Source organism: Leptosomus discolor, chromosome 11, assembly GCF_034619465.1.
Source record: "Leptosomus discolor isolate bLepDis1 chromosome 11, bLepDis1.hap2, whole genome shotgun sequence".
Taxonomy (NCBI): Eukaryota; Metazoa; Chordata; class Aves; order Leptosomiformes; family Leptosomidae; genus Leptosomus; species Leptosomus discolor.
Genome location: NC_141401.1, coordinates 952,950 through 980,252, shown reverse-complemented (window position 1 = coordinate 980,252; position 27,303 = coordinate 952,950). Strand labels below are relative to the sequence as shown.

The 27,303-nt window shown below is 51.6% G+C and overlaps 2 protein-coding genes across 4 annotated transcripts in view; one reads left to right on the top strand and one right to left on the bottom strand.

Annotated features, from left to right (window-relative positions):
• The window catches only part of SPG11 (SPG11 vesicle trafficking associated, spatacsin), a 35,423-nt gene extending 21,978 nt beyond the window's left edge, over window positions 1–13,445 (top strand). Inside the window, exons 27-40 of the mRNA XM_009958174.2 lie at window positions 233–340; window positions 1,469–1,631; window positions 2,006–2,220; window positions 2,559–3,303; window positions 4,145–4,287; window positions 5,591–5,789; window positions 6,879–7,016; window positions 8,784–8,917; window positions 9,583–9,690; window positions 10,252–10,420; window positions 11,156–11,244; window positions 11,748–11,903; window positions 12,493–12,644; window positions 13,033–13,445. Of these exons, the coding sequence (XP_009956476.2) occupies window positions 233–340; window positions 1,469–1,631; window positions 2,006–2,220; window positions 2,559–3,303; window positions 4,145–4,287; window positions 5,591–5,789; window positions 6,879–7,016; window positions 8,784–8,917; window positions 9,583–9,690; window positions 10,252–10,420; window positions 11,156–11,244; window positions 11,748–11,903; window positions 12,493–12,644; window positions 13,033–13,213 (2,700 nt within the window). The 3' untranslated portion in view covers window positions 13,214–13,445. The remainder of the gene's footprint in view (window positions 1–232; window positions 341–1,468; window positions 1,632–2,005; window positions 2,221–2,558; window positions 3,304–4,144; window positions 4,288–5,590; window positions 5,790–6,878; window positions 7,017–8,783; window positions 8,918–9,582; window positions 9,691–10,251; window positions 10,421–11,155; window positions 11,245–11,747; window positions 11,904–12,492; window positions 12,645–13,032) is intronic.
• A 1,540-nt stretch (window positions 13,446–14,985) lies between these two features.
• EIF3J (eukaryotic translation initiation factor 3 subunit J) lies at window positions 14,986–25,954 on the bottom strand. Of its 3 annotated transcripts, none has more exons than XM_086471696.1 (8): window positions 25,923–25,954; window positions 25,741–25,841; window positions 20,557–20,614; window positions 20,215–20,306; window positions 19,636–19,750; window positions 18,479–18,637; window positions 17,383–17,456; window positions 14,986–16,014 (listed from the first exon to the last, which is right to left on the bottom strand). In XM_086471696.1, exons 1-8 carry the CDS (start codon window positions 25,948–25,950, stop codon window positions 15,883–15,885), a joined length of 759 nt encoding a protein of 252 aa, XP_086327822.1. In that variant the 5' UTR covers window positions 25,951–25,954; the 3' UTR covers window positions 14,986–15,882. The 3 variants fall into 3 exon arrangements, with proteins under 3 accessions (XP_086327822.1, XP_086327823.1, XP_086327824.1); XM_086471697.1 differs by having other exon boundaries at window positions 14,986–16,011; XM_086471698.1 differs by lacking the exons at window positions 20,215–20,306; window positions 20,557–20,614.
• Window positions 25,955–27,303: the final 1,349 nt, after the last annotated feature.

Below are 27,303 nucleotides of genomic sequence, written 5' to 3'. Positions count from 1 at the left end.
CCCCTCTGTCTTCCTTCCTGGGGCATGGATAACCTGGGTGTAATCCACTGATTAAGTAAGAAAATCTTTGAATGGAATTTCTTCCAGTTATTACAGATTTGCAGATCATGCATCAACCTTGCATGCAATTTTAATAAATTAGAACTTTATTTTTCTGGTAGCGAGGAAGACAAATTCTACGTTTATTGAGTTATTTTTAGGGACGAATTATAACCTATTTTGTGTCTTAAAGGATTCCCCCGTGCTGTATATACTGGAGATGTATGAACTATGTATGAACTGTAAAAAATACAGTGAAGCTCAAACCAAACTGGACAAGTTTCAGGAGAGTCTCACAAAAGTAAGCAAATTCCTTTTCTCTAAATGTCATACCTAGGTCTTCCCTTACTGGAATGCGATAGGCACCTGATGTCATACATGAAAATAATGAAAAAGGGAATGCTTAAATGATCTAGGAGCTGCTTTGTGAGGCCGTGGGTTTCAGCAGGTTCTTTTTATTGTTGGCAGTAGGTGGAAAAATGGTTTGGGCAATTCAAAACCCATAATGCATTTTTCTAAATCGTTGTGGTTTAAGTTGATAGGGGCAGATTGAAACCCAATGCCATCCTCCTTGTGTGAGTAGCTTCCTATTTGAATGCTGGCATTGACCCAGGTAGGACCACTGTTGGTAAATTGAATTATTTGGGGAGAGTAAGTGTGGGATACTCTGTTCTGTACTGAGCAGGGTGAGTCAATACTGAGCTGATAAACCAGTGACTTACAGGGAATATCTGTTTAAGAAGGGCAGCTTTTTTGCATATGTTTCAAAGTTGCTGAAAAAGTCGTTGATACTGCTTTAGTTTTGGCAGTTGCATAGACTTCTCTTTGAAAACGGCTCGGTGAACTGAATTACACACTTCAATTAAAACACTGACTTAGCAGTTGGTTTTAAGAGGACCAGAGTGTTTTCATGCAGTGTTCTGTGTTTGTCACAGACAGGTGTTTTCACAAATTACTTCAGTTCTGCCCTGTCCATCACAATTTTCTAGTTCCTGGCATATCTTGGTAGCTAATAGTCCATGTTATTAGTGGTTTTCCTTCCTCCAGTTCAAGCTGAGGCTGGATTGGTTTCCTTTCCCCGTGCGCCACTCACGTAGTGGATCTGCCTGTAAAGCAGACAGCAGGATGGCAGGAGCTGTTCATCCAGCAGTTCATTTTATCTCTCCGTTTCGATCTTTCTTCCACCTTTTGTCTCTTCCATGACTGTCAGCAGTAATTGGTGGTCACCCTGCCGTAAAACTGACTGCTTTCAGAGCAAAGTCAAACGCCCATCAGTAGTGGATCCGTGCCCCTCGGGAACGTTCATTGTTTCCGAAAGGAGGAGGTAGATCGGGTACCCCTTCCATTTGCACTGCGGTTCCTTCCAAAATGCAGAATGTATTTGCAAGAAAAAACCCAACCCAACACTTGAAAACCTTTATGTACACAGCTGAAAACTGAAGGTGAACCAGCAGCTTCAGACTTACCTGTGCCATGGCTGGAGTCACAAGCGTTGTTTCTTCTTGAGCTGATGATGCAGCAGTGTAGGACGGAGTATGAATTGGGAAAGCTCTTACGGCTGTTTGCTGCGGCAGATGATCTCCTACTCGATGGTAAATTCAGCTCCCTCTGTAGAGGATAGTACTGCTTCCATCTAAAGAGCACGTACAGTGGGTTTGGGGTGACTGGAAATGCTCACGTGTATTCCTGCTGGTTTATTTTTGTGTAACCGGACGTGGTCCTACGGAGGACTGCAGTGGTGGAAGCGGAACTGTGTGTAAGTGTGCTTGGGAGAATGATTGCGCGCAAGTGTTGATGAGGAGCGCACAGATGATCTGCAGAAGTATTTTAGGTGTGGATTTAGAGCTTATTTTCAGCCCCGTGAAAGCTTCAGAGTGCTTCTCTGGAGGGTTGCTGAAATAAGCAGCAGAATTTCCTCCGGTTTAAAACCCAGCTGCCTTTAGTTGTTTATACCCTTTTAAAACAGGCCCTTACGTGAAGAAACTCTGTGCACTCAGCGAGACCCTGAAGGATTCCTCCATACCGATTAATCGCTCCATCCTCACCAGTTCCAGTATGGAGACGTTTCAGGGTGAGTGCAGATCGATTCTGGAGCAGCTGCAGGAGAAAGGAATGTTCTCGCTGGCTCGGGAGGTCGCAGCCCTAGCTGAGCTGCCCGTGGACAACGTGGTTACACAAGAGGTACAGTACGGTTTGGGGCTCACCTCTTCATACTCCTGTTGCTGGCAGTAGTGAGAATGTTACTCCTCAGCCTTCCTGAAGCACAAATTTTTCTTCAGATGACTTTTTATGTTAAATGCAAGTACCCCAAACAAGTTGGCTGTAGGAGCTGAGCTTATTCCTTATTCCCTTACTATTTTCACTTGCTATGCAATCAGTTCTATTTGGTGAGAAAAGCAGGTGTATTTGTTGCATATTGAGGCACTTAATCCAAATTCAGTTTTTCGGTACGCTGGCCACCCAGCGTGGTTTTTCTCTTTTGGAAAGACAGTCGTTCAAAAGCTCTGTGAATTTTGCAGGTTCTAAGAGATCTACATCGTTTAAGAGACACTGGACAGTGGCATCAAAACCAGACGAGAATTGGATTCTGGAAGAAATGTCATGACAACTTCATGAAAAATTCAGTCTCCAGCAAAGCTGCGTCTGAGTTTTTTTTTGATCAGGCAAACGCAGTATTTGAACCTTCAGCTCCTGAGAAGATAAACAGCATTATGGAGAGACATTTGTTGCTTACCCTGGCTGGCCATTGGCTAGCCAAGAGTGACTCGGTGTCGCTGCACAGGTTAGAAGAGATAGAGAAGCAGATCTGGATCTGTCGCATCGCACAACAAACGTTATCCGCAGATGAGGGGTCAGGCAGCTCAAGATTTTCCTCCCAAGCGGTAGCGAGCAGGGATCCTACCTTTGATAACTTAGCTAAGGAGTTTGCTTTTTCAAAGCTACCTGCTCTGAACACCCCAAAGTACCTAAAACTAGAGGGTCTTGCATGCAGGGAGTCTCAGCAGACCTTGACTAACGCTGAGGAGGAATCGCTCCAGTTTCTGATCGGATGCCTTCTCGATGAAGGAAGCGTGCATGAAGCCAGCCGCGTTTGTCAGTATTTCCACTTGTACAACAGAGATGTTTCACTGGTGTTGCACTGCAGGGCTCTGGCCTCAGGGGAGACTGATCTAGGCAAATCTCACACGGATATTCAGACTCTCCTTGTAGCTGGAGAGAAGGCAACTGAAAGCAGCGCGTCTCAGCCAAGCCGAGTCCCAAGCGGTGAGTGACCCTGACCAGTTTGGCCGCTTGGCAAGTAATACCATTGCTGGGCTTCCACTGGGTTCTTCCTCTTCTGTTACGGTGTGTTTCCCCCAGAACTTGTGCAGGATGTGAGGTCTTCATGGCAGTCGGTTGTCTCCTTGGTTCATAAATCCTCTAGCGAAAGGAGTTTGAAGCCTTGTAACACGCACTGCTCACACGCGCTTCAGGCAGGGTGTTCCTGTGCGGTTTCTGCAGTCTCTTAACGGCTCGCACAGTTCTGTGCCAGTGAAGTAGCACTGACCTTCATCTACGGTCCTTCTTTTGGAAAGCACCCCCTAGTACATCCCGAGTGCGTTTCTGGAGCTGAAACAAGGAAATGCTTTACTTAGTGTATTTCTCTGAATTCTTTGTGCATTATAAAGGGCTTAGTGTTTCTTATTAATAGCAAGGCTGAAGCTGATAATGTTTGCAAAGTACTCTGTGCATATTTATGAAGTCTGAGTGAGAAAGCTGTCAGCTGGAACATTGCTTGCTAGCACTAACGCGTATAAAGTTAAAAGAAATAGAAGAGAATAAGTGAAGCCTAAGCCATCAGAAAGCCTGCTGAACCCTTACGCTGTATTCAGCTCAGGAATTTTACATCTGAGAGATTACTGTGGATATTTTGGCTTGTTTGTGTTCTGTCGTGCTGTTTGTACCCTAAAAAATCCAAAAAATCACTGGTATCAAGAGCTCAGTTTCAACGACTGAGAAAGTATTGTGTATTTGCTACAGATTTCTGGGGTGTTGCTCCAAGTGTAAGTCTCGTTGGTGTTACCTGTCTCTATGAGAAAGGAACTTATAGTATTTTTGTTTCCAGCCTCAAGCTTAGAAGACTGGATGCACGTTGTGGCTCCATCTCTAGATGATCAGGTCGTTACCAGTCTGAAGGCTCTCATAGATGAATGTGTCCATGGGAGAAACTACTGCAGACAGGTTCTCTGTTTATACGAGCTTTCTAAGGTATGTGTCCAGTACCATCATTGAAGAAACAAGTGGTTTGCATCAAGCTGGGCTGTGGAGGTTTGTGGAGGAAAGGATAAAGAGTGGTGAAAGTACTCGTCAGGGGCTTGGAACAAGCCTTTGTGTGGCCAAACGGGCAGATGCCTCCTCGGCATGAGGTGTGGAAATGAACTCGACCCCCCAGGCCCCCGCCTCTGACTCCACCGCGCCAGGTTTCAGCCCGTGTCCCTTTGCTGTGCCTTTCCGACGCTCTCTCCAGCGTGTGGCGTCCATCTAGCGCTTGCTTTAGGGACGCCTCCCTGATCGCCACCAGCCCAGAAGCAGCCGAGGGGACAGCAGCTGCCTGAGGAGTTTCAGCACAGACGGGCTCTGCGGGCTCCGCGCAGCGGTAGGAGACGTGACAGGTGGTTGTTTGCTGCCTCTGCTCCGTGACCTTCGTGAGTGCCTGCAGCCCACCTCTGCTGCTTCTCCGGAGGGCGCTGCCCAACGCTGCTTTCAGGGTGCAGAACCACTCTCTAAGGGGTTTGGTCTGTGGTTTCAGTGTATGTGCTGAAAGTATTAGCATCGTCCTTGTCACAGAGGTTCTTAGATTTTCCTACAGAATTTTTCATGCCTCGACTATTTGGAGTGAGTGCTTTAGGTCTGAGCTACTGAGAACTGGTCCTATGACTGGCTTGTTCCCTTTTATACCATCCGTGTACTTCTTGCCTGAAGCTGGATGGCCATGCTTTTGACTAAACAGTTGATCTTTGTGTTTATCAGGTCCATTTTTCAATTTCTTTGTAACTTCGTAAAGTTTTTACGTGTTACAGCAGAGTATTTGCAGAACCTCACCAACTCCTCTTCCAATATAAAAGCTAGTACAACATTTTCACTGAGAGTTTGTGGTATGCAGGGAAGAGGAGAAGGAACCTTATAAGTACAATTTGTGCAGTAAAACGCAATTCTTCCTGTGGGAGGAACTACTGCTGTCTGTCTCCTGGGTATTTTAAGCGTTAAAGTTTACATGTGGTTCCGGAAAGCATCTCTGTCCGTGGTGACAGCTCTGTGAGTATTGAACTTCACATACAAAGTACTTCCGTGCCATCCTGAGCTGGGGAGCACTAGTGCTGCAGGCGCACAGGCGAAGGCACCGTTAACTGGTAGAGGGGCCGATTGCTGAACCCGGGATTTGTCTGCTTCTCCAGCACTCCCCGCTTGCATCAGCTCCTTGTTAAGATGATGTTCTGCAGGTCAGTGTATGTTCTGGACTGGAATTTTTGCTGTGTAGCATCTTCTAAGTGTGTGTGCGTGTTTTTCTTAGGAATTGAACTGCCCCTACAGCGAAATCTCAGCCCACGACCCCGAGAAGGTGCTTCGGGCGATTCTGTCGTCCCGTCAGCCGGACCGGGGCAGGAAAGCTCAGGCGTTCATCACCACGCAGGGTCTCCGGCCTGAAACTGTGGCAGAGCTAGTGGCTGAAGAAATCACGCAGGAACTATTGGCATCTTCAGAAGGGAAAGGTAGTACAGAGGCTTGAGCTTGTCTTTCAGCGGTGTTGGTTTGTAAGCGTGGTGTTTGTGCACCTGGAAAACAGTCCTTGCTCTTGAGATATTTGAGTGCCAGTTCTCATCAGTAATGTTTGGGCAGCGCTTGTGTGAGGTTTGTAGGCCGTGTATACCTTGTGTGAGGTTTTACAGAATGTTTATTTTGCATTATTTTTGTGTCCAGTGTGCTGTAGTAGTTAAGGTTTTACTTTTTATGGATGCAAATTCAGTGGTTTTTTAAAAAGAGGGTTGTTTGGGTTTTTTAATCATGATCTCTGCAGCCCCACATCATCTGACTTGGAAAGACTCATGTTTGTTTCTCTGTGTAAAGCATGGCCAAAAGATTTTTCCTTTTTTTTTTTTTTTTTTTCACTTTGTGAAATGAGGGATATTCCTCAAAACAGCAGGAATTTGCCTGGGGGGCTTTTCTGTCTGAGTAACTTCTGCTTTGCCACGACATTAACGACAAAGTTCCCTGAGAAACAATGAGCCATCAGCTGGAGATCCACGAGTCAGGTGTGCTTTCCTCTGCTCCTACTGTCTTCTGCTCCTCCACCTCCTGCACTCCCGCTGCTGCCCTTGAGCCAGTTCCCTCGGTTGGCTCCGCTGATTTGCCGCCCCTCCTTCGGAAGAGCCACCTTACGAACCCAGCAGCAAACAAATCCAGAAAAGAAGAGTTTTCTGTGGAGTTCATGAGTTGAACTGATTCGTGGAGGAGTATAAATCAAAGCCGCTGCAAGGGATGGGTCAGAATTGTGCTGTGTAAGGAAGAGGGAAGCGTTCTTTTTCTCAGCAGCAGCAGCCCGCTGGATTTGTGAACGTAGGGGTGTAATTACAGTAGCAGTCCGGTTGTTCAGCAGGATTTCTTTGGAATGAACTGGCAAAGAAGTAGCATCTGATTCTGAAGTTTAGGCAGGAAGTTCAGAAGTGTCTTTAGAGTTGTAGTCCCAAGTCCTAAGTCAGTCTGGATGAAGGTACCTGGGTGTGTTTGGGTTTTTTTCGATGAGTTAATCTCTCCTGAACAATTAGCGCTTGTGACATAACTCTCTCTCTCTGTGGACACAGGACAGAAACAGGTTTCGAACCCTGCAGCTGAGAGTCAGGCATTCCTGCAGCTTGCCAAGCTGTGCCAGGATCACACGCTGGTTGGCCTGAAGTTACTGGATAAAATTGCCTCTGTACCACGTGGGGAGCTGTCATGCAGTAAGTAAATGGCAAATAGTACTCGGTGTAACTAGGGCACGGCTAAGCGTGGCGTTACTTGGTCTAAAATCACGTCACGGAGAACAAAAGCAACGCTGGTGGCAGCGTCTGTTGCTGATCTCAGATCTGATACTGAATTAGTAAATCTGAGCGTGCGCGCAGTAAGCAAGCGTGTTGCTGAAGTGGTGTGCCAGTTTGCTGAAGTGGTGTGCCAGTTTGCTGAAGTGGTGTGCCAGTTTGCTGAAGTGGTGTGCCAGTTTGCTGAAGTGGTGTGCCAGTTTGCTTTCCAGACAAAATACAGGTCTTGGTTTTGGTGCCAACAGCTGGGAAATGCAGTCAGTGAGTGACCTGAACTGTTGTAGTTACAGGAGGAGGGCGTTGTGACTGTCTTCACGTCACCCACGATTAGAATGGCTTTCCTTATCCGTTTGTTAATCTGACTTTCTAGATCTGTTGTTACTAAAGTCCATTTTACACTTTGCAGCTTCATACACCGTGGAGATGTTGTCACTGAGTTCACAAAACGCAGCCGACGCACTCGGGTGCTGTGCTGCGGCCGCTAACCAGCCGTGGCAGGCCGCTGGCCTAGGCTGCTTTTGGAAAAGCCTTATTCCGGGCAGTTCACCTCTGAGGAAGGCAGATGATGATAAGATTTGAGTGGGAGTTGTCTCGTGGGTGTTAACGTGGGCAGAACGCCCAATGGGTTTGTCCAGAGTGGTGAGCAAAGAGCATCTCCTAGAACACGCTCTGCAGATGCAGGAGCAGGGCTGAAGTCAGGGCTGGAACTGTTCTGTTTGAATCCAGCTACCACACTGGAAATTTGGGAAACCTTTGTGAGAAAATAAGTAACTAAAAATACCATGTTCCATGTAATCTTTATGTCCCTAACGTGTTTGTCCTGTGCCAGATCTTAGCTCACCCCTTTTTTTGTCTGGTTAAGCCGTATAAGGGTGAACGTTAGTATTTGTGCGTGTGGCTGACTAAAGTAAGGAGAAAACGGAGGAAACAGTGGTGGGAATTACAGATTGTGCTGGAGGACTCTGCCTCTTTTTGAATGGAGTGTCTGCTAGAGCACCTTTTTGCAGGCAGAGCTATAATTGGTTTGTTTCAAAGATGTGGTGTAGGTTTGTGACATTAACTGTGTTCTTTTAAAAATCTGCATTTTTAAATATGTTGTGTATCAGTTCCTGTACGACTGCTGCTTTGCTGAAGTGAATCACACGGTGCTGAGAGTGAGGTCTGGGACTCCGCTGTGTCGGGGTTGCTTTACCGTGTCAGATCAGGCCTTCCACGCAAGATGGAGTACACCAAGATGTGCTGGTTTGGCTCATTTATTTAGGGTATGGAGTTTATGAATGGTTTTTCAAACCCAGATGTCAGACTAGGGGCCTTCCTTTTTCAAATGCAGGGCTGACTGGTAATAGTGGAGTGCTGATGTGGTGTTACACGTCTGTCAGTCAGCTTTTGGTGGAGGAGGTTGGAAGTTCTGTGTGTGGAATAAAATAACATTTCAGAAAATGATCCAAAAGCCCCAGACTTCACCACAGATTGAGAAGCCAGACTGAACACATACTGTTACAGAAACTGTTACTTCTTGAAATCGCATAGGACAGATCCATAATAGCTCCAGTTTCTAATCCAGTTCTGCTGTTTGTGACTGGAAAGGTGGTGTGTCCTCTGCAGAGGCGGCGCCGCTTCTGGAGAGAGGCGTAACAATTGACTTCCTCCGCTTATTAACCGAAGTACCCAAGTGCTTCTGTTCTTCAGTTACAGAATTGCTGATTTTGGCCCATAATTGCTTTAGTCTGACTTGCCACATGGAAGGAATCACCAGAGTCCTCCAAGCAGCACGGCTTCTCACGGATGAGCATTTGGCTCCTAACGAGGAGTACGGCCTCGTGGTACGTGTCTCTGATGCCGCCCCTGTTTACCCAGGGGCTGCGTGGGGGGTTCCAGGGACACGTTGGAGGGAACTGCCCACGGGCAGGAGGTGAGAGGTGGGATGGAGTGCCGTCTGTCCGTCACCTCTGGCTGACGGGTCGTGCCCTGCCTGCCCCTAGGAGCGGGCGTTAGGTCTGGTGTGCGGAGGTGATGGGGTCGTGTCACGGCAGCTCCTGCAAGACTCCTCTGGAAAAACAGCGGTGGAGAGGGTGGAATGGTGAGGTGGCAACAGCCCAGTGAATCAGAACAGGAGTGTCAAAGTAGTTCAACTGCAGGGGAAAGGTGGGGATTTGTATCACCGGGCTGCCTGGACAGGGCTCCTGGGGGCTGGGACATGCCCAGCATCGTGGTGGCATTGCCAAAAGGCTCACTGCGGATTTTCATTTGGTCAAATACCTCCTCTCGCCTCACGGTGAGGAAGATGCACTAGGTTGGTTTAAGAACAAAACCCCTGTGGCTCTAGGGAACGTCCGCCTGCGTGGTGCACCTCGCCGTGCCGCGCGGCTGCGCCGGCTGGCCCAGGGCTCTGCCGCCCGCCGCTCTCCTGCTGCGGCACCCGCCGCTGCGAGAGCGGGGATTTCTCTGCTTTGCTGCGAGCCTCGTCCTTACGCTGCTCTTCCCACAGGTTCGTCTTCTCACTGGAATCGGCAGATACAATGAAATGACTTACATCTTTGAGCTGCTGCATGAGAAACACTACTTCGAAGTGCTCATGAGAAAGAAATTGGACTCGGTAGGTGAAGGGGGATAAAGGGGGAAAACTTGCAGAGAACTGTGTGGCTGCATCAGAAACTGGTATTTACACAAGGTGGAATTATCTGGGGATTTTAATTACTGGAGTGTAGGAAGTGTTAGTCAAGTTTCATAGTAATAAATTAATTTGGGGTTTTATTCTGGTTTTAGTTTAGCCACAAGAGCAGCGTGGAAACTTCAAGCTTGGGAATTCTCATGTCCTGCTGTGGTTTTACTTCCAGCTAATGTTCCGTGGCATTTTTAAAAATCATAAACGTTTATAGCTTTCTTGTAACATAAAATCATAAACAAATGTCAGGTTTGACATTGGTATGTAAATAAATAAATACACACACGGGTGCTGGATTTTCTTACCCGACGTAGTGTCGTTAAGCCCAAGCATAATATTGCCTTTATGGTTTGAAGTAGCGTGGAGAAACCTCAGAGAGTGTAATGATCGCTTTTTAGAAAATTGTACCAGAACAGATTTGCTTGTGGGTACCAAAACGTGAATTAAAAAAAAGTCTTCAAATCTTAATCTGATGGTCCTTCGTCTGAGCAGAGCGGGACGTTGAAGACAGCCCTGCTGGACTACATCAAGCGCTGTCGCCCAGGGGACAGCGAGAAGCACAACATGATAGCCCTCTGCTTCAGTATGTGCCGAGAAATTGGAGAGAATCACGAGGCTGCTGCCTGCATACAGCTCAAACTGATCGAATCTCAGCCGTGGGGTGAGTGGAAGCTGCGGAACTGGGAGATACAGGCGAGTTTGTTCCAGAAGGAAGTCGTGACGGGTAACTGTGGCTCTGATTGCGTTCTCCTGGTAACATCCATTAAGCTTCCGCTGTCTGGAAGGACGGTCCTTGCCAGGCTTGGGGTGTCCTTGTACTGAGCAGTTTATCTGCCTGCCCTGCGGCTTGTCAAGAGTTGAGAGTTTTGGCTCTTACCGTCACGCCACATTCCTGTGGTGCCGCGCGTGGGAGGGGGGAGGACCCACGCGTGTTTCCCTCACTTGAATAGGATGTGACACCGCGGGGCTTTGCAGAGAGTGCCTGCATAAAGCCTTGGGGTTGACTTGTGCAGGGTGACGTGTTAACGCCTGAGCTGGGCTGGGCCAGCGCTGGAGAGCACAGCGGGGAGCGGGGAGCCGGGCCTGTAACGGCAGCTAGAGCAGGAGCCGGGCCAGGTGGCTTCTGAACGTGCCAGGCACTGGCCAGTGCCCGCGTCTACCACAAATGTCCGACCGGGATTTCTCTTCGGCTCTTCAGCCTTCTCGACTAGGGTCCAGCAGTAGCTCTGGGCCGTTACCTGAACAGGCACCACTCCTTCTTTCTGCTTTTTTAATACAAAAGTTTTTTGTAGTCTTTTGTTGCTTTCTGGGACAGACTTGGTGCCAAGAGGTATTTTTGTGACTGACTCTGTCACCTTTCTAAATAGTAGGTTACTCATTTATTTCTGCGTTTCAGAGGAGTCTCTTCAGGATGTTCCAAATCTAAAGAAGCTGCTGATGAAAGCTCTGACGCTCTTCATTGATGCAGCAGAAAGTTATTCTAAGGTAAAATGAGATGGAATTGTGTGACTTCTGTACAGCATTGGGAGCACCCAGGGCGTGAGCTGAACTGGGAGAAACAAAGCTGCTCTGGGGAGGGTGTGCGGAATCCTGTCCCGGGAGAAAAGCAGCAAAGGGATCTCTTGCTCTGTCGGCTCAGCAGTATCCCAGCACCTCAGTGATGCTGGTGGAGCCAAGTTCCCTGTTCAGGCTTTGGCAGCTTGGGTTACGGTTAGGTTCCCGTTTCAGAGGAGTTACTGGGAGCTTAACCAGCAAGAACAGAACAATATAGAGTGTTTAAAAACTGGCGTGCTTATGATGCAAGTAGCAGTTGTGGTGAGTGAAGCTTCGTTTAAAACTAAAGGAATATGGTCAGCGATAAAACCGCAGTGACCTGCAAGATGAAATACGAGACAACGTTGAACTCATCGTTGCTCTCAGGAGTATTTGTTTCTTTCCTTTAGAAACAGGCATCAGAAGCTTCTCTTTGTCTTTGATTCCTTACCTAGGACTCCTGTGTGCGCCAGGCCCTGCGCTGCAGCCGGCTAACGAAGCTCATCACCCTCCAGCTGCACTTCCTCAGCACTGGCCAGAGCACGATGCTGATCAACCTGAGCAGGCAGAACCTCATGGACTCCATCATGGCCTTGCCTAGATTCTATCAGGTAAGCAAGCTCGGCCTCCTCAGCTGTAATTTTTTGGGGGAAACTATCGTTTCAAACAGCAGGTACCTAAGCACTCTGCTCCTGTGAGCGTAATGCTCAGCTCTTCCGCGTGGCCACCACGTCCCACGGCTGTTAGCCCACGCTGTTGCTGCAGGCAGGACGGAGCCTGGACGTGTAAGCGCCGTCCTGGTGTGACCGATGCTTTTGGCAGCCCTTGCCGCCATCCTACAGCCGGGACCTCGGCTCCCCAGCGGCTCTCGGGCTGCTGTGAATCTACACCAGAGCCCTGAAATCCAACCTACGCTGGCATCCCGCCTTTTGTACAGTGGGAAATAAGTAAGAAAAGGGCTTTTTAAAGAGCGCAAGTGACCCCGCTCTGACATCTTGTTTAGGGGTTAAGGAAAATTATTTGCAGTATTTTGTTACCCTCGTATTTCTCTGTAATACAGCTGCTCTCAAGAACAGCACCAAGAGATGGGCCAAACAGGAGACAGACCTGGGATATTTTAAGTCCCCCAAGCACAGGGATGTTCCTGTGCAAGAGTAACCTCCTTCCTGCTCAGCAGTTCCACGTCTGTTCTCCCCGCAGGCGGCTATCGTGGCTGAGGCTTACGAGTTTGTTCCAGATTGGGCTGAAGTTCTGTATCAACAAGTGATCACCAAGGGAGACTTCACTTACTTCGAAGAGTTCAAACAGCAACGACCGCTGAAGCCGAGCATATTTGAGGAAATTGCTAAGAAGTAAGTACTTGTGTAAGAACTCGCTTTTCCACAGGCTACTTCAAAGGGGCAACTGCACGGTCAGTTGCCTGCAAGTCTTGGTGCTGTTAAAACCTTCTGTGTGCTGAAGTGTCCTGTGGAGGGACTTGAGACCTACCTTCCGTTCCGCAAACGCGTTGTGGAAATAGCACCACCTCTACCGTTTTGGTGGGGCTGGATAAAGAGACGCCGTAGGGCTGGTCAGATCAAACTGAGGAGTCACAGCAAAATAGACAAGCAAGAGAACCAAGTGTTCGTGTTGAGCACAGCCTCTTTTTAAGAAAATACAGTTCTTCTAGTTCTGTAGCAGGATAGTCTTGTAATGATGTCCTGTGAAACCTGTTTCCGTCACATGTACAATTATTTTCAGAGTTAAACAACACCCACCTACCGATGCTGCTCTGAAGAATCTGAAGAAGCTGCTGGCTCACTGTGAAGACATCTACACGTACTACAGGCTGGCTTACGACCACAAGTTCTACGACGTGGTAAACGCGCTCCTGAAGGACGCACAGACTGGCTGCTGCCTTAACGATATGTTATCAAACTAGACTCCAGCCCCCACGGAGCAGAGCCTGGCTCTGACATGTCCCACTGCCCCAGGGTCTTGCATAGTCAGTACTGGTTCTTTAACAGGTATTTTTATCAGTTACCTGCTTACAGGGATAGGCTGCTACGTGAAAGCTACTCCAGAAAACCGGTGGTGGTTGTAAATATCTAAAATGGTGAGACTGTGCTAACCTAAACTTGGGTTTTGTATAATAAATCTTTCTGTTTACAAAAGACTTGACTAACCAGCAAATAGAGTGGCACAGCCGCGGCCAAACCGCCGAGCTGCAGCAGCTCTTTCCCTTAGGGGCGGGCTGGTGGCTCACGGCAGGCGTGGGATCGAAGCCGACAAAGGGCTGAATGTGCAGAGTGTCCAGTACATTGACAATGGAATAAGCAGGACAATTAGCAAACTCCTCTGAAAGTTTGGCACGCACTAGGGTAATCCGGTCTGTGATTCCAGTCTGATTAGATTGGTTTTGTTTTCCAGCTTAGTGATGAAGTTGAAGTCTTGGTCTGAACAGCAGATCTTGATTTGCTGCTGTCTGGGAGTAAAAGCAGTAATCGAGTACAAACGGATTCCTAACAGTTACTGGATTTTAACGCCTTTCACGCTTGGGCAGCCCTGCGGGGCAGACAGTCGCTGTCGACACCCCGTCAGGAGCCAGCGAGCAGCCTGCTCTGCCACTCGGGCCTTTCGGCAAGTTTACAGACCAGGTCAGACCTAAGTGGGGAGAGGGGTAAGAGCTGGACGCTGCTTCAGGCAGAAACCCAGTTTCAGCTCGGATTCTGTGTGCTCCCAGAGAAGGGGGGGGGCGGGCTGGCAGCAGCAGAGACAGCTTTAAGCACAATTAAGCGATGATACCGTGCTATCTCTGAACAGTATCCTAACAAAACTAGAGTTGCCACAGCCTCCCAGTTAATTAGCAGAGGTGCTAACTTGGATTTCTAGCTTACAAAGTCCTCTTGGGCGCTGAGCCCTTCCCTGCTAGCAGCCGCTGCAGATGACAAGGATTTACGGGTGCAGCTTTCATCTCAGCTCTGCAAGGGCAGCGCTGGAAGCTGGAGCAGGTCTGCACCCGCCGGGTCACAGCTCCTCCGATCCACAGTGGTTTATGTAGGGAGGATTATGCCTGAGCAGAACCCGACTTCAAATTCCAGTTGGAGTCACTCTCAAAGACCAAATTAGCCTGCGCTGGCTGTGCTAAGTTAAATAACGACTAGCAGGCTTTAAAGTGCCTAGCATGAAAGGAGAACCTCGAGCTGTCCTCCTGAGACTTACCATCCCTGAGCCTTTAAAAACATGGGACCGCGAACAACGGGAAGGGCCTGGAAGAACACCTACCTTGTGGAAGCACCCACGTATCCATCCAGACTGGGAATGAGCACCGGAGCAGACGGCAGGTTGCAGGGGCAGGACTGCTTCAGGAAGGGCGGCTGGAATAAGAGAACTGCTCGCACCGGTAAGGGCCGGCCTGAAAGAGTCCCAAGGTAAGTACAAGCCACCGCGCTCAGCAGGTCCAGCACGAGAAAAGACTTTGTTTGCCCTGGCAGTGCTGGGGTTACAGCAGTCCCAAAGGATTCTGTTCACCACCAGCAGCGCTCAGAGCCTGAGGACAAGGAATGGCCCTTTTACAAGAGCGAAATCTTGCCGCTCCGCCAGGCGTTCAGCTGGACGCCGGAGCACAGACCAGACCGAAGAGCACGCGTCTCACGTCACAACGCCACCGCTTCAAGTACTTTTACTGCAAGAACTGGTCCAAAGACAGGCACGTGAAGTCCTCAATAGTGATTTTTATTAAATTAGTTGCTTTATAAAACATTGCAGATGTCGTAATTGTTAACATAACAATTTGCCCAACTGTAGTAACTGTTGCAGTTTGCTAAGCAAGTTTGGGTTTTTTAAATGAAAGAAAATGGCCGAGTCGTGAAAGATCTACCACAACCCGTGAGAGACCAAAAGGAAGTCTTGGGTTTTTTTACACTTAAACCAGGCAATTAACTGTTAAAGAATACCCAACCCATACAGCTGCATTAGTAGAAATTCAGATGAATGGAAACTAAACTTCATACTTGAGACACAAGTCGGTTTTTTCAAACAAGCCCCCACTCTCCTCGTTGTGACCCACCCCCCGTTCTGTTCAGAGGCCATCTCAAGCGCTGCGTTCCCAGGTGCGGTATCCTCGCTCTGAAGTTAGCAGTTCCCTTCACAATACACTGAAAACCTCAAGCTCTAACTTAAGACAAAGCAAGTGTAATACTACGTGCACACCCTGCCCTTGCTGCAAACTGCTTCTGGTCACACACGTCACCCGGGGAGGGACAGTTAAGGCCATGTCACTGAGCTGTGCTGGTCGTCATACTTTGCTGTGTTGAAATTCACCTCCAATGTCGTGGCTGTTACTATAAAATCAAATAGCAACAGTTATCATAATCAGAATTTGGGGGTTTTAAACTGCAATTTACATAGCTTTTAAATGTCTTCGTCCTAACCCCCGACCCCAGCGCAGGCAGCCCGGTGCTTTAGCACGGACCCGTCACGAGTTAAACCACCAGCACAGAGATACTGCAATTGGATTGTAGCATTTGGCAGAATTTAAAGGAAGAAAAGTTGTGCTACATGTTTAAGGGATTATGGGCAACAGAAAGACAACAGAAGGGGAGATAAACGTCACATGAAGTCTTCAAAGTCTTGTACGTATTCGCCGTCGTATCCTCCATAATCAGCCAGGTCATCTTTCATAGTAGCCTTTAAACCACCTCCAGGCACAACACCTTTTTTCTTCTTTTTGGCTTTATTCTGCTTAAATAGGAAGAGCAAGTTTACATTAATATCCGCAGTGATTTGTCATTGCTCTAATTAGAGCAATGCCCCGTGTCTTTGGGTACGAGCACTCGCGTTCCCCTGCGGTGAGCGCGCTCTGCAGCGGCTTCACCCCTGCGTCCACCCCCCGCTGCTGCCTCGGCACAGTACAGCTACACCAGCTCCTCAGCTCCCTCCCATGGTCTGTCATTCATCCTCTTTCACCTACGCTCGAAACAAGCAGAACAATTCAGTCAGTCTAGTGTTTGGTTTTGTGGAATTACCCGTTTAACTAAGGAAACGTGGCTTTTATCACCGCAGCGGCGGAATAACTTCCTTGCGAAACCTGGAAGTCCTAAACCACCCTGACAGGACATTGCACAGCGAAGCTCCTCCGTGCTGGACTGGTGTACTTCCAGCGTGGGCCAAACCAGCTTACAGGAAAGGCCGGGAGAGGAGCGTCACAACCAGCAGCAGACACCCTGCTGCTTCCTGAACTTGTGTGGCTCAGTAAGTCACAGGCTTGCTCATACTAGAGAGACAGATTATCACATTTGCCACACGCGACGCCATCAGCACTGGCCACAAGGTTTGGTTTGCATCGAGGTGCTTCGCTCACACCTGGGGAGCCCCAGCTGGCGTCACAGCGCGCCCTACCAGCCCGTGCCCGAGCAGTTCCCCTCGGACAGCTACGAGTCGCCGCTCCCGTCTGTTTCCGACTGATCCTCCCGTTGGATTTAAACGCGCCGAAAGCCTTGCACCACTCGTCACCTCTTCTGCCCGAGTTTGATGCTACCTAATGATGCAACTAATCCTTGAACTCCACACCTGGAGTTTTAACGTAGCTGTGTGCGGTCAAGCACAACATAAGCATCAGTTCAGCTACTGCATCACCTCTCAAAACTGACCCTCTTCCTTGCCTGTGGGGTTACTGCTCCGTTAGCAGTGGCAGTGTGAAAATCCCACTTATCTGACACCCAAAATCCCAAACTTTGGCAAAGATTTACGTTACTGCCACAGACTGGTACTACACGGACACTGAACTCCAAGTGAGGCTGGCTTCTGGCTCCAGGCTCTGCGGGAGAAGCCACTTCAGCGCCAGGAGAGGCGAGTGGACCAGGCTAGCACGCGGTAACGTTCACGCCGATTAATGACGGTTCTGCCCCTGATCTCTAGATTCAATCAGCTCCCGATTCCCCCACACAGTGAAGAGGATTTAACGCTAAACCAGCATCCGAGGTTATCGTTTCATCTCCTGCCACGACCCAGAACAACAGCAGCAGTTCAAGTCAGCATCAGCCCTGTTCCCCTTTTCCAGATCAGCCCCTGAGTGGGCAGTTACGCTGCAGCCACACGCAGCCGCCTTACCTTTTCCTGTTTTTGTTTTTCACTGCATAGTACTGTCAAAGTGTTTGTGATCTTTTTCAAATCATCAATTTCCACTACATCAGGGGAAAAAAAAAAAAAAAAAAAAGAAAACAAAAGATTCCTCATCAATATTGTTCTCAGAAGGCAGTTAAATAATCTGACAGCAACATTCTCTGAACACTAGAAATAAGCACAAGCAATTACTTGGCTTAAAGCAGCAAAACACAGACTGGCTGATTCTGGTCCTTATCGTCACAACTGCTGTTTCAGATGGTCCCTAGTAAGCAGCCTGGATGCCGCAGAACGTGAAACTCGCAAATTAAGAGCTGGTGAACAGGGAAGTCTTAATGAGGAGGCATTTGAACAGTAAAATATGGATACAGTAAAAAACCATGCCAAGCGGAGCAGTGGATTACAATAAATTACTATTAATAATAAATGGCCCAAGAGGTTGCATGTCCTTCACTTCAGAAGACCTGGAATCCACCTGCAAGGCCAGTTCCCAGCTCCAGCGCCCGCTGCACCTGGGCAGCAGTAAACGGCACCGCGTTCCCCCTGCCCTGAAGGGCAACACGTGCACAGCACAGGGAGAGGTCTCGGGCAGCGAGTTCACCAAGTACTTCAGCCTCCAGAGCCAGGGGGAGAAAGGAGTTTAAGTTGGTTTTATCTCCATATAGTTACATGTTGAATTCCAGAACAATTTATTTTGCCGTCCCAGAATTGCATGAACTCCATTTCATCAGTTTCCTTCCAAATGAGCTACTCACATTATCTGGCTCAGAGAGTCACAGCAGTAGCATTATTATCGGTTTAGGAATGGCCTCAAGAAAAGCATGCGAGCTTAAAAAGTATGAATTTTTATGCTGATCCAAAAGTGACTGTCTTTAACGGTCACACCGAACGAGTAACCCCTGTACGGGCAGGCAGTCTGGGATGAAGTTTGTTGGAATGGAATCGGGCAGCAGTCGGGGGGCCAGATCAGCACCGCGTTCAGTATCAACTACACGGATCAATCCCGATTTAACATTTACTGTCACTTCAACTCCGCTGCGCTTCTGGCAGCAGCGTGTTCTAGCATGTCTTTCACTTCACTTACATGAAATACATACGTCTCGAACTAACGCTTCCAAAAAACTGGCGTAATGTAATGATTTTTCGTACTGTGTAATTTTCTCTTTTAGTAGTTTGCCAAATTCCGTAAAGTCGTCTTTTGAAGAGGGATTCATGGCATCTATTCCACAAGTGTTATTTACACCTGCACGGAAAGACAGAGCCATTACAGAAAACATGAGCAGCGATCCCCGAAAGCGACAAGTCACCTCCTTGACGCTCAGGTCCTCGCCTCCGCCGAAGCTGCACAGAACCAAGGCGGAGGTTTGCGCTTTCAGTGCCACTGGCTCTGCCACACCAAAGCTAACAGTTACTAGCCTGGACAGAGAGAGGGTTTGCTGCAAAGCTTAGTACCGTGAACCAGCTTTTCTTGTTCCCTGGAAGCAACGTGAAGCCCCTTTCCCCCGAAATACAGAATTCTCCTTTGAGCTCCTAAGTGCAAAATTTAGTTGGTCCTTTACACCCCCCTCCCCGAGGCACGTGCTCTTTCCGAAGACTCACAGAGCAGCCTTTTCACTGAGTAATAAGCTGGGTAACTCGCTATAATCGAGGAAACACTTTCATGTTTGGAGCATGCTGCTATGAATCAGTATCTCTGCCAGCCGCGTCAGAGCCCAAACCCAGAAGGATCTGCTCAAGTCTGCTTTGCCTACGCCGGGAAACAAGCTCATTCCACGGACCTCGCTGCCCTTCTCAGCATCGAGCTCACTGCAGGGATTGCCCGAGGTAAAGCACGCATGAGCTGTGCCGGGCCGCTCGTCCAAAGCCTCACTAAACCCCTGCTGCAAAGCACGTCAGAACATTAACAGACAGCACTTTTTTCTTTCAACACACTCATCTTTTTACCAGAAACACCAATATGTTGGAAAATACAGTCAGACATCTTTTTCCTACAGCCTCCTCCCACGACCTGTTCTAAAGCCGTTTTTGTGGTTCCTGCAATTAGTCCTTAGAACCAGGACACGCCTCCGGCAGCCTGAATTTAACCCCCCCTCCCTGTTCTCAGCAGCACAACCTGCTCAGTCAGACCCCGCTCCGCTCTTCTGGCGGGGTGCCCGCTCCGAACCCGGCTGCAGTCAGCGGCCACAGCGCTTTTGGGCTGCTCCCGTGGCACTGCCTGGCTCGGCTGGGCGCAGCACTTACCAAAAGTTTCTTTTGCTAACTCAAGGTCCGACTCCTCTTGCAATTTCTTTAGTCGTAGTTTGTCTGCTAACTGTTCTTCTGGTGTAAGTTCTTTCTGTTCCTCTGGTGCCTCTAACTGCGACAAGAACAGATACGGGAGAACGTCACGTTGCTTACCCTGAGCAGGGGCGGAACGAGAAACTGAGTTTTTCCCAGTGCCACCGAGCGGCTCGCTGCTGCCCGGCACCAGGACACCTCGAGCACGGGCCGCCCCGAACACCCTCGCCGTGAAGCGCCACAACGCCCGTTGTTTAACAAACTGTTCATCTTACACCAAGCGGGAAGAAACGCTCTGGTTCTGAGTGTCACGACTGCGTGTGCTATCACGCGGTGCGTGCAAAAGAAACCGGGAGAAGCATTCCTGCAATAACTGGCTGAGGTACAGAGAAGTTAAAGCCAACATCCTCCAGACGTTACGTACAAGACCTCAGTTTGTTCTGTCCGACCAGTCGAGACCCTTACAGCTCTTGTTCAGCCTCAACAACCCAAGCCACACCTGCCCTCTCAATTTTATGAGACCCAGAAGAAAGGAGGAGTTACCCTTTTTTTAAGCTCCTCTTGCTTTTTCTTCTGTAGCTTTTCTTTTTCTTTTATTTTTTCTGCTATTTTCTTTTTTTCTGAAACTTTTGGTTCTGTAAGACATTGAACAACACAGCACTCAAGAGGTCTGCAGAGTTTTTTTCAGCAGCTGTAGAAACACTGAGCAAAGAGAAAGCCACAGAGCTCAGGGGCTGGAGCCTGAACACGGCGAGCTGAAGACACGCTTGGCCAGAACCAGACCCAGCCCCGTTACACGGGTTTGGTTCTTCAGATACACTCAAGACGAAACCAGAGCCTGTTCCGATGCTGCGGACAGAGCCACGCGTTCCTCTTAAGTCTTACCTTGTTTTATCTCCGCCTCCTTTACTTCTTCCTCTTCCTCCTCATCATCCCAGTTATCCTACAAAGTAAGTTTTAATTAAGATTCTCTTACAGATACTCTTCTACTTGTTTAGGTAACAAAGAGCAGCAGCTCACGTACCGCTCTCTCAGTGCTCACACGGCCATTAGTCTCACGTATCGGAGCGGGGAAGTGGGGCGAGGTGCACAACAAGGGCACGGCTTTCGGGAGCTGACCAACGTGTTTTGGGACCAGTTCTGGCCATGAAAACGGCAGCTTCCGTTCACAGAACCAGTTACCAAAGGAAGATCGCGAACAGCCGGATCAACACCCACAGCAAAGCCCGAGTTTATTTTCATTCCCTGCATGACACGTTTCGAGGTCCTGGCACGCCACCGGACACGCGCCCGCAGTGCTGCTGGGAACGGGCAGCTCGGCTGAAGCCACGTTAGACCAGAACGCGCTGCCGCCACTGCCCAGAGACCCACTCCCCCACCCCGGTGCCGGGCGAAGCACTCCTGGGGCCGCAGGCCGAGCCCCCCGTGCGGCGACACCAACCCGGCCTGCTGCCAGCCCCGGGCTGTGCCATGGGAGCGGGGCAGGCAGCAGCGGGCAGGCCGAGGAGGGCGCAGGCAGCCCGGCTGCAGGCAGGACTACCTGCTCATACCAGTCACGCCACCACGCTGCTGGCCAGTTACTGCTGCTCTTTGTGAACAAGCCCAGGAGCGGTCAAAGACACTGCCCACAACCTCGCTTCAGTGTCCTCCAGCAGCCACCACGTGCCCAAGTGTTTTCGGGTGGGTGAGAGCTGGAGGCAGAGCGTGACTGCAGCCACATGGCTGAGGCTGCTTCAACACACACACGTGTTCGAGATGCACAGTGGTCCTCGGCTACCGCGCCGCACGCCTCACCGACAGCCACAGCTCCCAGCCCTCCGTCCTTTCACAGCCCCCGACTCCCACTCCTCATGGCCACTGCCCTGTACCCCCGTGGATGATCCGTGGTTCAAAACGCACCTGGTTTGACCGAACACGGAGGAAGCATCGTTTCCTACAGAACTGACCCGTGGAGGTCACCTGCAGACCTCACCAGCAGTAATTCTGCACCTTCTTCTGACAGTCACCCGGGTAAGGGTTAGGGGAATGGATATTCCTGTCCTAAAGCCACCGCAAATCCCAGCTGATGATGGCCTCCACATGGAGATCCGTGCTCTAAAACCGAGCTGAAGTTACACGCCGAGCACCACATGATGTACACACCAGGAGCCGAAGCCAAGGAATCTAATTTTAGTTACCTGTTTCACCTCATCTTGCAAGCTTAAGAGATTACATTTGGCAAGACCTAGTTTACACAAAAATCGCACATACCGTCAGTACCTCATTACAGGCAAGCTTAAAACCATAAATCCTGAATTTTGTGATTTCCACCTCACAACAGTAACGCGAGTGGTCACACAAGCCACTTATTCATTTCCAAGGGTTCTACTGGCACGGCGAAATAAAAGACACTGGTGGAAGAACTCGGTACTTCAGTACAATGTGCTGATCTAAGCAAGGAAGACACTCGAGTTCATCTTCCAGCTCATTCCAGTTAATTGGCACTTGTAAGGGACCCGTCTTCCCTTCCACATTCCAAGAAGCTGACTGGAATTCGGAGCAGCATTATTCTAGCTCCTATCTAATTAAGGCTTTGTCACACCCACTTCTCAAATAGCTCTTTTCATTACTGCTCTGTGTAGCTCCCTGCCTTCTCCCTTGCCCTGTCCTTCAGAGGCAGATTTTCACATGGAGCATTCCAGGGTGCAGGGCCCCAGAGGGAGGGCTCCCCGCCCGGGCTGTCAAGGCACTCACGGGCCGAAGGAAACCACGGCACGTCCGGGAGACCGAACAGAGGGTACGTGGGCGAGGGCTTCAGGCGCGACAGAGACGCTCCTTCCCCGCAGCCGAGCGCGTCCCCGCCGCCACGCCTGCCCGGGGCCAGCGCACGCCGGCAGCTCCAGTTCGCCAAGCCGAGGCGACGCAGCCGCGGAGGAAGAGCCGACCCTTGGGAGGGCAAAGCGGCCGCCCCCCATCTGCCCAACCTGCCCCCGAGCTGTTCGGCGGCGTTTAGGGCCGGAGCCCACCCGTGGGGCCGCCAGCAGGACGGCGCTGCCGCAGCCGGGGACGGGCACCCGCCAGCTCGGCGTCACCGGAGGAGCGACCCGCCAGACGTGGCCACCCCAGGGCTCGCCCCAGCCTGGCGCGCCGAGATACGCAGGTCTCGCAGCCACGCCGAGCGCCAAGTTTTGGGGTTTCTTTGTTTTGTTTTGTTCTTTAAACAGCAGGAGAACACGGTTAATGCGATAAGCAGGCTTTTCTTAACCCAGGGGCAGGGGGGAGCACCCAAATCTACGCCTATTTCTGTGCTTTATAACTTCCAGTGAGGAAAAGAAAACTGCTTTCATGCTGTACCTTTGCACTGATACTAAATGATTCAAAGAGGACAGCTTTATTCCAAACTATACCCACTAAAGCAGCTTAGAACTCTGAAGGATTTCAGCAATACTCATCACTTACACATACTTAGCTAAAACAAGGCTACTGAAAACATCTTCCGTTTCACATCAATAAACCCTTGACGAGGGCAGCTCTCGTAGGATTTCACGTGTGCCTTAAACAGATGAAAATGCACACTGTTCCCCCCAAAACCAGAAGGCGTGACTGGAAAGGGTCAGGTCCTCCTGCATTTAGGTTCCCAGTCCACCTGCAAGCAGAGCTGACTGGACCAGCCACAGGCTGTCGCCTGGATGACAGCACACACGTTCCCGTTTTGGCTTTGTTAAGCACAGAATTGCCCAAGAGTAAATAGACAAAAATTCCTTGGCAGGAGGCCCGTCTTCTGGGGAACTTGTGTTCGGGGTAACACTGGGAAGCAGTTTTGCTGCTTACGAAGATGCTAATTTTAAACCTGGGGGAGTCAAAGTTTCCAAACTTACCAGTTACTCTAAGTTCATTACTAAAAAATCTTCCAAAATAAACTAGAGAATCTGAATACATAAAAAGACATTCCAAAACACGAGATACCGACCTTCAGACAAACTCGTGGTCAGAAACCACTTTGTGCTTCTGTTTTAGACCACGTCATTGTTCTTACGCGGGTACTTCCCCAAGGTGGGCCCTCGCAAACACGGAGTCTAGAGCCGAAGCCACCAGCTCCCAGGCTCGGTTCTGGGACCTTTAGTCTTTCTACAGGAAGAGCACATCACAGTAAAACACAACAGCTTTCTTTGCTGGACCAGTCCTGCTCTCTAGATGCAGCTCCGGTCCTAACACCGCACTCCCTCGGGAGGAGCGGAGCAGTTGCTGCTGCACGTGGGAAACCCTTGTTCCTTCATCGAATCGGCCACAGAAAGCACAGGAGCCTTTGAGGGAACCACAGCGCGAGCCCAGGCCCCCTGGACACGCGCTGGCGTAGCAGGGGAGCGCCTCACTTCCGAAGGAAGGAGGAAAAGCCTCACGGAGAGGCCGAGGCCGAGGCCCACGTGTACGTACGCAGACACCGGTGCTGTTCCCACGCGTGCGGCTCCACGTCACCGCGGCTGCAGCTGCTCCAGCCAGAGCTCCCGTCACCTTCCCGCCTGCTGCAACGTGACACCCAGGACAGCCACAGGCGGGGGGCGTTATTAAATTTAAGAAGGAAAATGGGCAGCCTGTAACTCGCTAAAATTCGTGGGGTTTTTTTTTTTTTTTTAAGACAAGATGAACTCCTTTTTTCGTACCATTTATGAAACGAATGCCACCATCAGCCCCAAGGACCACTGTGCTGGTGTTCTTCAGATACTCTGGTAACACAGCCAGCAGCCTAAATAACTAACCCAGCGAGTCCTCGCCCCGTCAGCAGCAACACCCCACTCCAGGAAGCGTCACACTGGTGCCCACACCACAACGACCAAGTCACCCCGTGAGACGGTCTATTACGGCATCGCAGCAGCTCGATTTGAAACAAGAAGGTCTTTTCCAGCTGACCTACTTCCATTCCTTACGTTCATCGGCCACGTCCCTCAGATGTTCCCTGCTGTCCCTCCGCTCGCTGTCCGTACGGACGCGGAGCACACGGGCGTTCCTGCGGCAGCACCCATTCAGCCCCCCCCGCCTCGCTATGGGACGGCTGGAGCTACGCAGGGGAGAACCAAGAGCTGCTGTCACAAGCATCACAGACAAACAACCACACGTTTTAACACCGATTCCACACAGGCATCGCTCTTCGAAACGCAGTAAAAATCTGTTCCAAACAATACCTTAAATAAACGTTAAGTGATCTGGGCACTACCGAATTGTGAACCTGCCCAGGGAGGCTGCTGCACCTTCCAGCTGTGGGGGTGGGTGGGAGGGAAGGAGGAGGAACAAGGGATGGCAAAGACACGCTGCTACAAGACACAAGTTTCTGGTCAGCAGCAGAAGCGGGACCACAGCGCTGCTTCCACCCCGAATGTCTCACCCAGCGCACCGTACTCAAACCTGTGAATCTGGAAGGCTACAGAAAGCAAGGGGGAACGAGCCGGCCCCCGGGAAGCACCCAGCAGCCTGGCAAGCAGCTGAGAAGCTGCAGGTGGCTCCCCCAGAGAACAGGAGATGCCCCTTCAGGCTGGAAAAGCAGCTGCCTGGCTGGGCTGCTTCTCCCCTGGAAGACCCAGGGCAGCGGGAACGACCTTCGGGCAGCAACGCCAGCTCCGAGCGGGGATTAAGGGGCGCCGGGCAGAGCCTGACTCGTTTTCCACTTGGCATTTTGACTTGTCATCCGTCACCGGCCGCTGCCCTTTGCGATCGCCGACACCCGAGAGTCGTTTCGACACAGGCGGAGCCGCCGAGACCCGCCCGGGCCGCCGCGCCGCCTGCCCGAGGGCCCGGCCCGGCCGCGGACACGCGTGCTTCCCCGGGCCACCGCGGCACCACCGGAGACGCGTGAATCCAGCCGGGCCGACGAGCCCGACCCGCTCGGCGGGACGTCTCCCCACCCGCCGCCCCTGCCCCGGGCCGGGCCGCGCCGCCGCGGCCCCCGCACACGCGGCCTCATATGGCAGCGGCCCCCGGCGGGCCCGGCCCGCTCCGCTCTCCTCCCCGCCGCCCCCGGGCCGCCGCCAGCCGCCGGGGACGGCCCCGTGGCCACGCTACACGACGAGGGCCCGGCGAGGGCCCGCCCGGCCGCACCTTCACGTCGTCCTCCTCATCCTCGCCGGCCCAGCGGTCTCCGGCCACCCCCGGCACTAGCCGCTTCGCCACCGGCTCCACCACCTCGAAGCTGTCGGCGTCTGTAGGGGGAGAGGAGAGGGGGGTGAGCGCGGGCGGGGGGCGCGGGCGGGGCGCGGCGCGGCGGGGCGGCCGCCACCTACCCCACGAATCCGCCGCCTCCGCCGCCATCTTCCCCGCCACCGCCGGCGCTCGCAGCAGGCACGGTGAGGCGAGCGCGCCAGAGCGGCCCCCAGCCAGCGCCGCGCGCGGGGCACGCCGGGACGGCGGCGGACTGCCCGAGCCGCGCCCCGCCCGCTGACGCAGCGCGCTCCGCCCAGCGCGGGGCGGGGCCGGCCGTGAGGGGCCGCCATGGCGGGAGGGGCGGGGGCGCCGCCGGGGGCCTCGCTGGAGTCACCGGGCGGTTCGGGCTGGAAGGGGCTTTAGGGACCGTCCCGTTGTCCCGTTCCGACCCCCCGCCACGGGCAGGGTCACCTCCCACCAGAGCAGGTCGCTCCCAGCCCCATCCAGCCTGGCCTTGGGCACTGCCAGGGAGGGGGCAGCCCCGGCTGCTCTGGGCAGCCTGTGCCGGGGCCTCACCGCCCTCACAGGGAAGAATTTCCTCCTCATATCTAGTCTAAATCTCCTCTCTTTCGGTTTAAAGCCATTACCCTTCATCCTTTCACCACTCCCTGATCCAGAGTCCCTCCCCACCTCTCCTGCAGCCCCTTTCAGCACTGGAAGCCGCTCTAAGGTCTCCCCGGAGCCTTCCCTTCTCCAGGCTGAACACCCCCAACTCTCCCAGCCTGTCCTCACAGGGAGCTGCTCCAGCCCCTCAGCATCTTCACGGCTTCCTCTGGACCCGCTCAAGGAGCTCCACATCTGTCTTATGCTGGGGGCCCAGAGCTGGACGCAGCCCTGCAGGGGGGTCTCACCAGAGTGGAGCAGACGGGGACAATCCCCTCCCTGGACCTGCTGCCCACGCTGCTCTGGATGCAGCCCAGGTTGCCATTGGCTTGCCAGGCTGCGAGGGCGCATTGCTGGGTCCTAATTCAGGTTTTTCATCCACCAGCACGCCCAAGTCCTCCCCAGGGCTGCTCTCGATCCACTCGTTGCCCAGCGTGTGACCCTGTCTGCACGGGGCCACCTCTCCAGCCTGCCCAGGTCCCTCCGGATGGCCTCCCGCCCCTCCAGCGTGTCGGCCGCACCACGCAGCTTGGTGCCGTTGGCAAACTTGCTGGGGGTGCCCTCGATCCCACTGTCCATGTCGCCGACAAAGACATTAAACAGCGCCGGTCCCAATAGCGACCCCTGAGGAACGCCCCTCGTCACTGGTCTCCACTGGGACACTGAGCCGTTAATTGTGACTCTTTGGGTGCGACCATCCGGCCAATTCCCGATCCACCAAGTGCTCCACCCGTCAAACCCACCTCTCTCCAGTTTAGAGGCAAGGATGTCACACGGGACGGTGCCCAAAGCCTCGCCCCAGCGCAGGGAGCTGAGGTCGGCTGCTCCTCCCTTACCCACCACCGCTGCCACCCGCCG